General features: G+C 41.7%; 1 protein-coding gene across 1 annotated transcript; it reads left to right on the forward strand.

Annotated features, from left to right (window-relative positions):
* The first annotated feature begins 192 nt into the window (after positions 1-192).
* LOC142196726 (fetuin-B-like) lies at positions 193-15793 on the forward strand. Its single transcript, XM_075266700.1, has 7 exons — positions 193-417; positions 2029-2151; positions 5530-5617; positions 6212-6378; positions 10169-10282; positions 12130-12216; positions 15067-15793. Exons 1-7 carry the CDS (start codon positions 223-225, stop codon positions 15739-15741), a joined length of 1449 nt encoding a protein of 482 aa, XP_075122801.1. The 5' UTR covers positions 193-222; the 3' UTR covers positions 15742-15793.
* Positions 15794-17145: the final 1352 nt, after the last annotated feature.

The raw sequence follows: 17145 nt of genomic DNA on the forward strand, positions 1-17145 counted from the left end.
ACCATAGATAATAAAATGGACATTTCGGACAATGACCTATTTGCATAGTATTAGTATTGGCAAATCAAGCATCCTCATAATCATTTACCTCTTATTTGTAGTTCTCTAACAATAAGGTCAAGGAGAAAAGCAATGGCCCATAATTAAGGGCTATATAATACAAGGCTTTTTGTGGGACTTGGTTAATCAGGCCAAGCATTTAGCTTGCAGTGCTTGATCAACATGGAGCGGCTTTTTGTAGTAGCCTTGCTGGTGTCGCTGTCTGCGGCCACAAGCCCTCCATTTCCTAATATAATCCCTCTAGACTGCAATGCAACACAATCCCAAACAGAACTGGCAGTGACTCTCATCAACGAAGACAGGGATGAGGGCTTTATCTTTAGTTTACTTCGAGTTGAATCTGTTTTTCAGCAGCAGGTAAGTGACCGTCCTATAGTGATGACCTCATTGTATTGTTTGCCATGTCATAGATACCTATATAAATATAACTATGCATAATCAATAGAGGGAAGAAATATGATAAATATATATATATATATATATATATATATATATATATATATATATATATATGTGTGTGTGTAAAGATGCACAGAGCTGGATTTGCCTTTTGTTATTACTCACTAGTTTATAGACACTCTCATAAAACCATATCATGGCACATGTTGCCAAACTCAGCACTGCTACATATATCCTTCATGTAGGACTTTGTATCTGTCATTTTTGACGGAATCTACATTCGGAGATCCTAATAGAAACTTCATTGCGGAAGTGAACATAGCCTAAGCTGTGAGCTCTGAAAAGGAAATTGTTAAAGTAATCTTTTAATAAGGTCAATTTTAATAAAGGTCAACAACAGTTTATAGCTAAGGCCTCGTGCATACATATGTACTGATCCACAATTGTATATAGCCTACCATCTAGTTGGAATCACATGTGCCTGATAATGGTTGAACTGCACTTATGCTATTGGTCGGGATGCACCATGTAAGGGCACCTTACCTGTCGCAAAGGTGTGTGATTTTTTAACTCCGTCACTTCCAGAATATACAGCTTAGATTAGAGGACTCAAACTCGGCCGAACAAAAGACCTGCACATAGAAAACATTTGAACTGAAGGGTCACATTGTACTCTATACAATGCAAATTTATTGTTACAACCCCAGCAGTGACTATATACAGTTTAACGTCCCCCAGCAGTGGCCCACACAGTTCCAGATAGTATAATGTCCCACCCCCCAGGAGTGACCCACATAGTTTAATGTTTCTCCAGAATGGCCCTACAAACTATAATGCTCTCCCCCAGAGTTGCCCCACATGTTTTAATGGCCCCCCAGAAGTGGCCCCAGAATTTACCCCACTGTTCAGGGTCGCACACTCTTCCCCTGCTGCTGACACTCATACATCCCAGCAGTGCACCTGGAGCAGGGGAAGAGAGTGGGTGGGCTGGGGAATAGAAGTTAAGTATATACATTACAGCTGTTCCAAGCTTGTAGGCGACAGGTTTGCAACTTACAAACTCGGAAGCTCCAGGGGTTCATTTCTACTTGGTTCTGCCAATCAAGCTTGATCAGGAACATGGAAAAGGCCACAGATTGCCAACAGTGGATGGAAATGACACACAGCTAGTATGTGCAGCTTGGATAGAGAATGAAAGGGAAATGTAAATGCTGCAAAAATGTTTTGCACGGATCACAGCTGATGGTTGTGAGGAGAAGTTGCACAGGGGGCCCAAGCTTTTGCAGCAGGGCCCATGAGCCTTTACTTACGTTCTTTACACACAGATAGATAGATAGATAGATAGATAGATAGATAGATAGATAGATAGGATATAAATATATCTGCCATTATAAGGTCAGAAATATAAAATAGTGTAAAATTTGCCAAACCAGAAGCAAAATGCTCCTGGAATGATGATAACATTCATCTCAAATATAGCAGGACAACTCAATGGATTATATTAGTACTTGACTTTTTTCATTTTTATGAATTGTTATATTTGCTCATTTTACAATTTTCTAATTTCAGTCAGTGAAAATACCTGGAGCCATGATCTACTATGTGGATATTGATGTGTTAGAAACAGACTGCCATGTACTGAGTAGGAAACCATGGAAAGACTGTAAGCATGACATACCATTTCATGAAGCTGTAAGTATTCATCTACGAACCAGCAGAGAGTAATGTCATATTATAGATGAGTTGATGGTAAAGAACCCAATGTACCGTAAGTGAAATAATACGGTGAGAAACATTTGGAACAAACAACTGGGTTCCGTTTTACATAATAGTAATGTGCGATACCACAGTTATGTAATATTAGGGCAACATCAGTGATTATTATCTGCACTACTCATTGCCTGTATTTATGACTACTAACATTAATAGCATTCATACCGTCACCAATGTCATGAAAATAACACCTGTCTATATTGCCTGATCATAAGATCATCATCCAGGGTGTTAGACTCTGTGGATACCTGGGGCACCATGAGGCATTGAAGGAGGGGAATGCACAGACACTGTTGTATTTGTTGAGCACACCAAGATACCTGGGGTACCAGAAAGTTGTCTATAGTCCTATAGTATAGTATAGTCCTATACAGTGCCGCACCTCCCATGAGGCGACCTGAAGCGAGCGCTTCAGGCGGGGCTATGCCAGGGCCTCAGGGAGGGCGGCATTTTTGCTAACCTAAGCCAGTCCAGGACAAGCTGTCCTGGACTGGCTTATCACCGAGCCGTGGTTTGGGGAGGCCACTGGAGCAACGCTGCTCCGGCAGCCTCCCCTCACGCTCAGGCAGAGAGCAGGCAGTCTCCGGGCCTACTCTCTGCCGGCGAACGGGGCTAAGCCCCGCCCCTTCACTAGACCACGCCCCCGACCCACCCGCCCACGCCCCCAATCCACCGGTCACGCCCCCAATCCACTCGGTCACGCCCCCCGATCCGCCCCCTCCTCCTGGCAGGGGGGGGCAGCTTTCTGCAGTTAGCTCAGGCGGCGAAAGGGGAAGGTTCACCCCTGGTCGTATAGTATAAGTATAGTATAGTATAGTATAGTATAGTATAAGTATAGTATAGTATAAGTATAAGTATAAGTATAGTATAGTATAGTATAAGTATAGTATAGTATAAGTATAGTATAGTATAGTATAGTATAGTATAGTATAGTATAGTATAAGTATAGTATAGTATAGTATAGTATAGTATAATTATAGTATAGTATAAGTATAGTATAGTATAGTATAAGTATAGTATAGTATAAGTATAGTATAGTATAGTATAAGTATAGTATAGTATAGTATAGTATAAGTATAGTATAGTATAGTATAGTATAAGTATAGTATAGTATAAGTATAGTATAGTATAAGTATAGTATAGTATAAGTATAAGTATAGTATAGTATAGTATAAGTATAGTATAGTATAAGTATAGTATAGTATAAGTATAGTATAGTATAGTATAAGTATAGTATAGTATAGTATAGTATAGTCCTAGGGAGTAGAAACATCAAAAGGCAGAAGGAACCCATATACATAAGTCTGCTGTGAGTTTGTCCAAAATAGTTCTAATGTCTAAACTGCTTAACTGGGTTTCCTGGAAGTAATAATAGTTACCAGGGCATTTCCTGCACTGGTTAAAGAGGTTGTTCATGCAACTGTTTTATATTTTATATAGGCCGGCAGGAGGTGAAAAAAAAAAAAATCATTCTGACCTTTCACCAGAGCTCCGGTGTCTTCCCAGCGCAGTCCTGTTACTCTGCTGTCTTCTCAAAGTGAAACTGTTCACTGACTGTGATGTCCCGAATCCCTTCACTTCCCTGTAGTCACGTGACCACTGAGGCCAATCAGCGGCCTCAAGAAGAGTCCAGGGATGTCACAGGTAGTGACATCTAATGCCCTTTGTTGAGGCCGCTGATTGAGCTCAGTGGTCATGTGTGGCTGGGACTTCCACCACAAGTCAACACTGTACCGAAAGAACTGGACCACACTGGGAAGCACCGGAGAACCTGGGAAAGGTGACTAAGTTTTTTTTTTCTTTTTTTCACCTCCTCTTTTCAGACCCCAGAGTATAATAATTGGAGACCCTGAAAGTAACCGCTTTGTAATGCGTATAGGTTTCTGTTTGGGGGGTCCCAAGCAGACTCCACAAACGGAAATCTGAACGCAGATGTGAATCGGGCCTAAACCTCACATTATAAAATACAATTCTAGTATGTATAATGGTAGACATGTATAGAAGCAAATACAGAGAAATAGATAGATAGATAGATAGATAGATAGATAGATAGATAGATAGATAGATAGGAGATAGATAGATAGACATTGATATGCTGTATATACTTACACATCTACACATCTACTCGCACACATACATTCATATACAACATATACACACACCTATCTACACACATACAGGACTCACACAGTATATAAGACACATAATGTAAACACATATACACATCTATACATATTTTATCCAAAAATATACTTACATGTGGCTGTGCAGCTCTGTCTAGCAGTGAAGAGAGCAGATACATCGCACAGTATGTCTCCCCTCACATTCCGAAACTGAGGAGGGGGAGGGGTGGAACAGAAAGCTGCTGTGTGCGGAAGCTTTTACAAGAAGCATCTGCAGCTCTGCATCTACTGCCGATCTTCTACTTATGGTAGGGAAGGTATGGGGCCATTGAGGGTGTGGGGATATTAAGGAGCCTATTAAGGAAAAAAAAACCCGCAGGGGTAGAGGCAGTCGCCGGGCCTCTAATGTCCCGGGCCCTGTGGCAGCTGCTACCACGGTAGTTACGCCACTGATGGTGTGTATGTGATCACTACAGTGCTGTGGTAGCACCATCATTCTTGTTCTTCTAACCTTGTAAAATATCCATATGAATAAATGACCAGCTTAGACCAACATCTCAACATGAAATTATTGTGGCATTACTTAGTCTGAGATGGGGTGCATTACAAAATCGCAGGACAAACTTCAAGTTCTAGTGCCTTCCTTTCAGAAACCTGTTATATAATTGTGGATATGTGATATACTCATAGGTGGAGGAAAATTGCCAATGACCCCATGTTTAGTTATCATTTTGTGGCATATTTGTCAACTTGTATTATTGCTTGGTGTCATGGCCAAGTTTGATGTCCTTCATGTCTCACTGTATCATTTCATGTGAATATGAATCCAGCCTTAATTGTCAATGATATGTCATTGTTCTGGAATAGGGATTGTAAGCAGCATCACAGTGTGCACAGAGGTGGCATGCAAGCAAGTCCTATATTTATATAGTACCAACATATTCCACAGCACTTTACAATCAAAGTATGCAATAAACCTACAAAATGTATATTATTGCACAGAGAGAATGGGCTCTGCGCAGGACATTATGGGATTGCAGGTCCTTTACCATCAGGAAGCATATTTAACATTCAGGGGTCCTTATGATAAAAATAGCACAGCAATATGTACAATACATTCTACATGTTCGAAAATATGCATATAATAAAAATCCTATCTCTTTGCCATTCACAGGTAGTTGGTCACTGTAAAGCCACCATTTTCATAGCCAGGACCTCGAGAATTCTGAAACTTGTGAATTACAACTGCACCCTTGGCACAGGTAAAAGCAATAAGAGATCAAGCTTACTGTATGTATGGCTTTGGCTGAATGTAGGAGGATGTCAGTGGTCATTGTCAATCAATATTCTCAATAAATGACCCTAGTATTATCATTATTAATAGTTCTTTCTAGATCAGTTGGTATGAACTGTCCAGACTTCCCTGCTCAGGTCCAGGATATCAAAGGAAAGGCAGATTGCCTAAACAAAAACAGCAACATTTTAGTATAAAAAATCCATGGATCTATACTTCTCAGTAATATCTACAAAAATGAACATGAGGCAATTAGAACACGTTATGATCAAGGTGTATAAAGCCCGGTTACTTCATGGTGACCAGGATATAGTGGATTACCATCAATCATGTAATGCAGCAACCACAGGAGGAACATCCCAAACTCTGGGTCACACCACCCCACAAACACAGCAGCACAGCAATGGCAGGCACCATGCAGCACTGCACCATTAACCATCATTAACAGAAAACAGAAAATTGTGAATTAAAATTGTATCCTTGGTAAAAGCAACATGAGATAGAGTGAAGTTGATTGTCATTGTATCTTGATACTCTTATTCAATCACTCTATTATTATCAGTTCCTCGTAGCACAGTTGTTAAGATGTGTCCAGACTGCCCTGGTCAACTCCACGATATTGACTCCAACATAAAAGCAAAGGTCGATCGCTTAGTTGAATTATTTAATAAAAACAGCAACGAAACACATTATTTCAAGGTGGATGATATTGAAAGAGTGAGCACACAGGTAAGATGGAGATCTATGCAGCTGTGTACAGCTTTAACCCATAACTACAGGTATTTTAGGGCATATTCACATGTGACTGTAGTTATTTTTGTGTTTTTGTAATAATTTCCAGTCATTGTACATATAAATCTAAAAAAACACACATTGAAAACACCACATGTGAACATAGCCTAATGAATGGATGAAGGATGAAGCTGATGTAGACACATTCACTGAAATAGAAAATTGATCAGCCCACCCCAAATCTTAAGACCTCTATTCATGTAGAAAGTCTGTATATGAAGCAAAGAATATTGGGCCGGTCCAGGAAAGGGTGATAAACAAAAGTTGGTGGATCCAGCACTCAACCAAAAGACATGGATAAAAATCATATTCCTCATTAAGATATCAGGATAAAAACCAAGATGCAATCACATCAATAAAGATAAATAACACATCTTTGGATGTACTTCAGACTGTTGTCTACTCTATACTCATAGATGTAGATATATCACTATGCCTAGATGAAGATAAAAATATTAAGGCCCAGTTCACATCTGTGTTCAGTATTCCATTCGGGAAGTCTGCTTGGGGACCCCCCGAATGGAAACCTATACGCATAGAAAAGCGCAGCTATACACCAAGAGTAAGATAAAGGATACAAAATAAAATAAAAAGATGTGATTGCAAGTTTTTTTATTCTGATGTCTCAGTAATTCATTTGATTTTTTTTAACCACGTCTTTTGGTCAAGCGCTCAAACCACCATTTAGTTTGACATTCATTAAGTGTCTATATTAACCTCTTTATACAACGCCAACATAGCATGTAGGAATCAGAAGGTACACGGGCAGATAAAACCAGACAGAAAGAAAGAGTACAGACATGAGAGCTGATGATGTAAGAGGAAATAGGGAAATAATGGGTGACACAAAAGATAAAAACAGTGTACAGTGGTCCAGCCATCCTATATATGAAATAGGGAAGTACATATAGCATCATGAACCAGTCACCAGACAGTGTCAGTGTATACATACATACAAGGTGTATTAGGGCTCAAGCCAGGATAGTTGTGAATAGAGATGAGCGAACAGTGTTCTATCGAACACATGTTCGATCGGATATCAGGGTGTTCGCTATGTTCGAATCGAATCGAACACCGCGTGGTAAAGTGCGCCAAAATTCGATTCCCCTCCCACCTTCCCTGGCGCCTTTTTTGCACCAATAACAGTGCAGGGGAGGTGGGACAGGAACTACGACACCGGGGGCATTGAAAAAAATTGGAAAAAGTCATTGGCTGCCGAAATCAGGTGACCTCCATTTTAGACGAATAGTGGATTTCAAATCCGGGTCATATGAGAATGTGAACTTTGTGACTATGAGACAGGGATAGCTGTACAGGCAGGGATAGCTAGGGATAACCTTTATTTAGGGGGGAATGTTATTAAAAATAACTTTTTGGGGCTCTATCGGGTGTGTAATTGTGATTTTTGTGAGATAAACTTTTTCCCATAGGGATGCATTGGCCAGCGCTGATTGGCCAGAGTACGGAACTCGACCAATCAGCGCTGGCTCTGCTGGAGGAGGCGGAGTCTAAGATCGCTCCACACCAGTCTCCATTCAGGTCCGACCTTAGACTCCGCCTCCTCCAGCAGAGCCAGCGCTGATTGGCCGAATTCCGTACTCTGGCCAATCAGCACTGGCTAATGCATTGTATTGGCGTGATGAAGCAGTGCTGAATGTGTGTGCTTAGCACACACATTCAGCTCTACTTCATCGGGCTAATAGAATGCATTGGCCAATCAGCGCTGGCCAATGCATTCTATTAGCTTGATGAAGCAGAGCCGAGGGTGCACTTGAACCCTTGTGCAGCCTCGGCTCTGCTACATCAGAGCCGAGGGTGCGCTTGAACCCTTGTGCACCCTCGGCTCTGCTACATCAGAGCCGAGGGTGCGCTTGAACCCTTGTGCACACTCTGCTTCATCAAGCTAATAGAATGCATTGGCCAGCGCTGATTGGCCAATGCATTCTATTAGCCCGATGAAGTAGAGCTGAATGTGTGTGCTAAGCACACACATTCAGCACTGCTTCATCACGCCAATACAATGCATTAGCCAGTGCTGATTGGCCAGAGTACGGAATTCGGCCAATCAGCGCTGACTCTGCTGGAGGAGGCGGAGTCTAAGGTCGGACCTGAATGGAGACTGGTGTGGAGCGATCTTAGACTCCGCCTCCTCCAGCAGAGCCAGCGCTGATTGGTCGAGTTCCGTACTCTGGCCAATCAGCGCTGGCCAATGCATTCTATTAGCCCGATGAAGTAGAGCTGAATGTGTGTGCTTAGCACACACATTCAGCTCTACTTCATCGGGCTAATAGAATGCATTGGCCAATCAGCGCTGGCCAATGCATTCTATTAGCGTGAACTGAGTTTGCACAGGGGTTCTAGTGCACCCTCGGCTCTGCTACATCAGATTGCTACATCTGATGTAGCAGTGCCGAGTGTGCATCAGATGTGTAGTTGAGCAAAACTGACTCAGCACTGCTAAGTCTCTGCATTCGCATAGGAATGCATTGGCCAGCCTTCGGCCAATCAGCGCTGGCTCTGCCGGAGGAGGCGGAGTCTAAGGTCGGACCTGAATGGAGACTGGTGTGGAGCGATCTTAGACTCCGCCTCCTCCAGCAGAGCCAGCGCTGATTGGTCGAGTTCCGTACTCTGGCCAATCAGCACTGGCCAATGCATTTCTATGGGGAAAAGTTAGCTTGCGAAAATCGCAAACTGACAGGGATTTCCATGAAATAAAGTGACTTTTATGCCCCCAGACATGCTTCCTCTGCTGTCCCAGTGTCATTCCAGGGTGTTGGTATCATTTCCTGGGGTGTCATAGTGGACTTGGTGACCCTCCAGACACGAATTTGGGTTTCCCCCTTAACGAGTATATGTTCCCCATAGACTATAATGGGGTTCGAAACCCATTCGAACACTCGAACAGTGAGCGGCTGTTCGAATCGAATTTCGAACCTCGAACATTTTAGTGTTCGCTCATCTCTAGTTGTGAACAGTATGTACACTGCATCAGCTATCATTCAGAGTATTAGATTGGACGGCATACTGTATGTGTATACTGCAACAAGTGCTTTGGCTATTCTTCATACTCCAATAGGAATAAATGGAGAACAAACAAGCCCTGTATACGAATAGGGTGAAGGATGGGCCACTGAATTTTTCAGTTTTCTTAGTGTTATATTACATCAGTAACCTTATTAAGAGAATGATAGTTACAAAACTACATAATAATGAAGGCTGTGATATGAACACATAGACCAAATATTTCAACCTATAAAGGACCACATTTATGTGAATATCAAACATAGAAGTGAATGGAGAGAGCCACACATAGACAGCTACTTCTCTATTCACTGTGACAGCAGCACTAGTCTAAATAAGTGGACCTGCACATATTTATATCACATATTTACAATATATCCTATGGATATGCTATAAGACTCCTTTAATACAACTTATTTGTACTTAAAAAATATAGTGCATGCACTATGCCACAAGACAGAAAACAGAAGCATTTCTAATGATGAAATGGAGAAACTCCTCTCCAGTCTGGTAGAGACAATGTAGGATGATAGCAGAACTGTTAATACACCTAATATCACTTATACTACTACACATGTGAGAGAAACAGCTGTGTAAAATAGCAGAGAGCCTACCATATAGTCTACTATTCAATGTACCGCCCATACACTTCTAATGCAGAATAAAAAGTAATGGACACCATTATTATTTTCTGCCTCTTCTACAGTATGTGTTCGGACCATCTTATTTCCCGAAATTCACCATAAAAGAAACTGAGTGCTTAAAAACACAAACTGATGTCAAGCTTGCAGACTGCAAGTCCCTTTCGGATAAGGAAGCAGTAAGTTATGCTATTTCATATGAATAACAATTTTTCATATAATTTTCAGCATTTGTTATTTGCTATGATAGAATAAGGTATACAAAATTGTAACTGTAACTTACTGAATCACTTCTGGTGAGCATGAAGTAAAAGGAATCGGGTTTCTACTTCAGTTTTTATTACTACTAGGGTTGAGCGATCGGGATCGGAAATTCTAGTAAATTTCACGATCGCGATCAGAATTCCGATCGCGATCTTTTCCGGCGGGATCGAGGTCGGAGGTTATTTCCCACAATGATTGGCTACTGGCCAATCATTGTGGGAAAAGCTATAGTATAAGATGAGGGAGTACTATTCGAAAACCCCGTTTCATAGGGATGAATGGGAGCAGAGCAGAGCTGAGTATACGGTAAAACAGGGATGAAGCAGAAGAGTGGCAGACTGCGGTGAATCACTCTGTATTGCTGTGAGATGAGCGAGTATTATTTGAAACTCCCATTTTAAAAAGCAAGCTCCCATAGGAATGAATGGACGCAGCCAGCACGCAGGGGGTTAAGCGGGCGGACGCCGGCAAAGTCTGCGTGCCGGCTGCGTCCATTCATTCCTATGGGAGCGTGCTTTTTAAAACAGAAGTTTCAAATAATACTCGCTCATCTCACAGCAATACAGAGTGATTCACTGCAGTCTGCCACTCTTCTGCTTCGTCCCTGTTTTACCGTATACTCAGCTCTGCTACATCTGAGATATAGCAGAGCCGTATATACGGCACAGCAGGGAGGAAACAGAAGTTCAAATAGATATATTTGTAAAAATAAGTAGATAAGAAGTACTATGTTAACTTAAACACATAAAAAATTGAAAGTAGCATGATATAAAAATTATTATTAATAATAATAATAATAATAATAATAAATCAAACACTATAATGTATATAAAGAAATGTATAAATAAACACACATGGTAAATACATCAATACATGAAAAAATATTACTTGAATATAGCAAAGTCAGAAATAAAAATATATGGGTACACAATCCCAAAGACCAACCATCAATTTATCAACTGTCATAGATCATAAATCCCTAAATGGGAATAAAAAAGGGAGCAATATAATGTAAATAAAGAGTATTATACAGGTCATACTATGTTGCATCAACCCCAATGCGCATTTCGACGCACTTGCACCATGGCCCGACGTGAGTAGTCTATTGCACTTGATAAAGGCCTTGGGTAAGCCCGAGCCCAAAACGCGTCATGATGGCCATTTTCATAAGATTGTCTCACTAAAAGGATTTTGACTAAGAATACTGGATTGTGTTGCACTACAGCCCTGTGAGTGCAGATCTCCTGGTTCTCCTCCATACACTGTATCTTTCCCGGTCCACCTGTGTCTACAGGGTGATCCGCTGCCACTCTCATATCACAACCCCAAAAGGTGAGAGGCTATGAATATACCATATATTCATCACACTACACTTAGTGGCACACACTTTGTTTGGGAGTGGCTGAAGAGAGTCAAGGGTATCCCCAACTACAGGATATATAGGAACTTGTGGTCCAAAGGCTCAGGCTAGTGATCCACCATAGACAATTTTAAAAAAAAGGCAGATATCCAAGTTGAGAAAAAATGCAGATTTGTATCTTTCATCCACAGGCAATGTTTTGGTTGCTGGAGGTGCTTGTTCCAACGGAAATGTCGCCCAAAGCTTAAAGATGACCTATTGCATTTTGTCTCACCCTCAATTGCTGCCTTTCTTATTTATTAGCTTTCTATCTATTTGTCTGTCTATCCTATATACAGGGTATGTTGGGATATTAAAAGGTATATGTATTGTCATTCATATATGACATGTTCTTTTCCACAGCATGTTGGTTTTTGCAAAGGTACTATTTACCAGAAACAGTCAGGAGAAGAAGGGCTGGATGTGTCCTGTGAAGTCTACAACCCAAGCGTAAGTTCAGAATCTATTCCATTGTGAACCAGGCAATATATTTACATAAAAGTTCTCTTGCTTAGATTAGTAAAAATTTCTTCAAAGTCATGTCACAAGGCCAATATGGCCGTATTATGTCTTACATTACATACATAAGACGTGTGGGATCTCTGTATACCATTGCATGATGAGCCATTAGGCACTGCATTCTTTCCTAGAAGCAGAGCCACATTTTTATTTGTGGAAACACAAGACATTTGGCATTTTATTCCTACATTTAGGCTAAGGGCCCATGTGATGTCCCACAGCAAGACAGACACATTGCTTTTTTCCTGCAGGACTTTTCACAGAAAGTTCACAGAGGTTTCCTCTATGGACTTTCTGTGTCAGTTATATCTTATTTCTTCTGCGGTGTTTCTGTAGGAATAATTGACATGCTGCTTTCAAAACCGCAATGGTATTGGAAATTACAGTGTGTCCGCTGCGCATATTTTACTGCACTGTGGGGATGGGATTCGCAAGTATCCCATCCACTACACAGTGACTGTAAAATGACGCGTTTTTTTCCCAGCATTTCCGCCGCGGACAAATGACGCCATTTATGCCACTTGGGGCCCCAGCCTTATAGAAGAAATAACAATGAAATAGAAATAGAAACTCATGGGAGTATTCCAGAATTTTAGCATCAAAAAGTAAAAAAATCAGGCTTTTGTGACTATTTGGGCTAATTTGCACAACAATTTAGTCCTATTTAAATTTTTTTTATATTGCTCAGTTTTTAGAAGTAGCTTGGAAAATAGGGATAGTTAACCGGTCAAGCTGGGACAGATTTGTGTGCCCCTCCAAACTGCCCCCACACCTTCATGTCCCCCTCAGGTTGCTCCCATAGTATAATGTCCATCCACCCCCCAAGGTTGCCCCCACAGATTCATGTCCACCATCAGGTTGCCTCCGCAGCTTCATGCCCCCCCCCCCCCCCGATGGCCACCGCAGTGTCATTTACAACCCCCCAAGTTGCCCCAGAAGCTTCATGTTCCCTTCCAAGGTTGTCACCACAGTTTCATGTCCCCCTCCGATTGCCCCACAGCTTCTTGTTATCCCCCACTCAGGTTGCCCCCACTGAATATAATCAAAGAAAAAAACAAACCATAATACTCACTTTTCCCCATTCCCCCCTCTCTGGTCCCGGAGTCTTCAAGGAGCAACAGGTGTGATGTAAGTGACTACATCATGCCTCCTGCTTTCAGAACGCCCAAGAGCCAAGATAGCGGCCAGGTGGTGAAACAGGAAGCTCCTAGACGTTTCGCTATGGTATACAGGATTGTGTTATTCGGCTTTTCAAGAACTCTGAATGTTGTCAACATTGAAACATTCTTGTTTCATACAAAAGCTGAAATCCTCTTCTAATCTTACAAAAGTTCACAAATTTTTCCAACAAACAGTTCTCATACACTTAAAGAGGACCTTTCATCACCTCTACAAAGTAAACAGACACAAATATATTTAAAACCTTAAATTTATCCACCCCAACATGTTTTGCCACATCTGTGGCGGCTTCAGAGGTCTCATGGATGAATTCAGGATGTTAAGGGTTTTAGATATTCACAAATAACATGGGTAGTACATGAAGGATGAAAAGTATTTGCCTTTGGCATTTGGTGTTTTGGGATTGTGCTTTATACACCACCCATCCATGTGAGCAGGGACGTTTTAACACATTGGTGGGCCCTGTGCAAAGGTTTCATAAGTGCCCCCCCCCATAACCACCACCTAGAAATACCTGACCTGCACAAATTATAATGACCCCTTGATGGCTATCACATAGAATAACACCCCTTAGTGGCTCTCACACAGTATAATGCCCCTCAAAATGACCCCTTCCAGATTGCCCCCACAGATTCATATTCCACAACCTACCTGTGTCACTCCACAGTGTCATGTGCCACCCTCCTTTATCATGTCCCACCCCTCCAAGTTGCCCCCACATTGTCATGTCCCCCTCAGATTGCCCCCACAGTATAATGTCCACCCACCCCTCAAGGTTGCGTCCACAGTTTCATGCCCCCCCCCGCTCAGGTTGCTCCCACACCTTTAAGTCCCCCAGGTTGCCTCCACAGCTTCATTCCCCCACTAGGTTTCCCCCACAGTGTCATGTCACCCCCCTAGGTTGCCACCACAGTTTCATGTCCCCCTTAGGTTTCCCCACAGCTTCATGTAGTACCCCCCCCCCCCCCCCCGCTCAGGTTGCCCCCACTGTATATAATCAAAGAAAAAAACAAACCATAATACTCACTTTTCCTCGTTTACCCAGTTCACTCCTCTCTGGTCCCGGAGTCTTCAAGAAGCAACAGGCACGATGTAAGTGATGTCACTACATCACGTCTCCTGTCCTTAAGACGCCAGGAGCAAAGACAACAGCCAGATGGTGAAGCAGGGAGCAGACGGCTAGAGGATATTTTCTTATACAGTAACACTGGGTTGTATTATTCCTCTGTTATTTCTCTTAGAAATGTATAAATACATTGACAACTGGGTGTTACTAGCTGAGGAAGTTTCCCTGCACAACAACCCTAAACAAACATAGTCCAATTACTGTTGACAGTATTAAACTCTGTAGGAACAAGCCCAAGGAAAAAGTTAAAACCCAGTTGTCAATTTATTGATATTTTTATAGGAAGTATAATAGAGGAACAACACAACTTCAAATTCTAGGAAAAGATGTTTTAGTTTTTCTTACTTCATTGGGAATACAAGTATTTATTAAAAAAAAAGACATGTTAGGAGAGAGGACAGCTCTACTTTTAATAAAACTAGAAAACTCATTAAATACGAATTATTTGTTTATTATCTTGAATGTTCCCTTTTCAGGATGATCACAGTCATGATGATCATGATCATGGCCACGGACACAGGCGTTGTGATCATAAACCAGATAGCACACAAACTGAACAAGGGCAAGGAGAATCTAATACCCCAGGGGTAGATGAGGCAGAAGTACAGGAAGGTAAAGGAAAGGTAGAAGAAGGCAAAGAGGTACCTGATTCATCACACAGGGGTCATAAACATCATCACTGCCAACATGATCACCATCATCATCATCATCATCCTCACCATCACCATCATCCTCATCACCACCACCACCATGATCACCACCATGATAATGATCCTCATCACCACCACCATCATCATCATCATCACGATCACAAAAATGATAGTGATCCTCATGTCCACCATCATCATCATCATGATCATCACCATCACAATCATACTAAAGATGGCAGCTCATCTGAAGAACATACAGATAAGACACCGTTCTGGAAAAGATCGAAAGGATCTGTCCAATTGTACCATCTTTCTAGTGAAGAAAAGCATGTTCCCGTTCCAACCATTGTCCGCCTACCTCACCCAGGAAAACATGGAAAGAATGGAAAGTTTGAAAAACATGATAATTTTGAATTCCCAAATGAGCCGTCCACACTGAGCACCTGTCCTGGCAAGCCACTGGAAGATATAGCAGAGGTGCTTCAATCTATTATCTTTTAGATAAATTTGAACAACATGTCTACATGAATACAGTGTTAGGCAATGTTAAAAAGGAGCCATAATAAACATTTATGAAATTGCATTTGTCGCACTCTCCTTTATCATTTATATTGAGTCAACTTTGTGCATTTTTCCATTAGGACAGTATCATGAATTAATGTCACTCAGAAGAACCATATGTACAGAGTCTATATGGCAAGACACAGAGTCCATATGGTTCTGTATTACATGCATGCTCGTTGTCCTTCCTATCAATTACTGCACATGCCAACCAGCTCCAGTGAAGGATAAGGGGAACCAGCAGCCTGCCCTGCAACCCATCAAACATTTCAGTTATTGCTTCCTCTGCCTCCCTTAACCTAGGATGCCTCCCTATAGGACAGACCAATTACCCTTTGCAGAGGCTATATAATCCCTCAGCAGCCCCTGCTTTATTGACAGATCCAGCTTTCCCTGTGTTCCATGATATACTGAATATGGAACTGAAATCCCACTCTTGTGCTGTGGCACATGTACAGTATGGCTATCGTTTTCCTCCTTGGAGTAATGGAAACACTTTTAGTTCCCAAAAGGGCTCAATTGCATATTGACAAAAACAGCAATATGTTGGCAAAAAGGCACTGAATCACAAAAACACAGTTTGATTCAGGTGACCTTAACCTATCATTTTCTCAGCTGTGAATGAGTATTTTTACAAGCCCGGCGTAACTCCGTGTGCATGCAGCCTAACACCCATTTGACATTTGCAGCACAACAGAAATAAAGTTTCTATAGAGAGATACAGAAAAAAAAACAACTGTACCTCATGATGCATTAGGCCCAAAACTGTTCAGGAAGCTTGGAAAGGCAAGAAATGCCCTAAAAGCCCTCTCAAGCCAACCTGCACAAGAACAAACCAATAACCTTCTCGAGAAGGGAGCTGCAACACTGAACAACAAAGGCACACTCAGAAAGTGTACAAGGAACACCAGAAGGTACTATGACCACCCTAATGGTCTTACACGAACGTAATTTAAGTCCGCAAATGGTCGGCAATTGTGGGTTTTCAATTGCGGACCATTTGCGAACACATTGTATTCAGTGTGGCCTCTTACACCACTGTATATTTTATCTGTGGTGTGGCGTGCCGTAACTGGGGTCCACACTGAATACCGCATGTCTGCAATGGCCATGAATTCACGGCATGGACTGTCCCATAGAACTCTATGGGCGCGTGCAGTTATGCAGATATACACATCAGTGTATATCCGTAACTATGGATGTCACCATTGCATTGCATTGGTGTGTGTTGTTTTTTGCGGATCCGCATAAAACTGATACACACGGAACCTTGCAGATACACTATGTGTATGGACATGGACGTTTGCGGAATTACTTTTTAGAGTGAAATTTGTGTTGCGGATC

This window comes from Leptodactylus fuscus, chromosome 3, assembly GCF_031893055.1.
Source record: "Leptodactylus fuscus isolate aLepFus1 chromosome 3, aLepFus1.hap2, whole genome shotgun sequence".
NCBI lineage: Eukaryota > Metazoa > Chordata > Amphibia > Anura > Leptodactylidae > Leptodactylus > Leptodactylus fuscus.

Excerpts from the sequence above, each read along its gene's own strand:
- LOC142196726 (XM_075266700.1), top strand. The coding sequence starts at position 223 with ATGGAGCGGCTTTTTGTAGTAGCCTTGCTGGTGTCGCTGTCTGCGGCC. Across the intron at positions 10,283-12,129 it reads CCCTTTCGGATAAGGAAGCA|CATGTTGGTTTTTGCAAAGG; the intron begins GTAAGTTATGCT and ends TCTTTTCCACAG. Across the intron at positions 12,217-15,066 it reads GTGAAGTCTACAACCCAAGC|GATGATCACAGTCATGATGA; the intron begins GTAAGTTCAGAA and ends TTCCCTTTTCAG.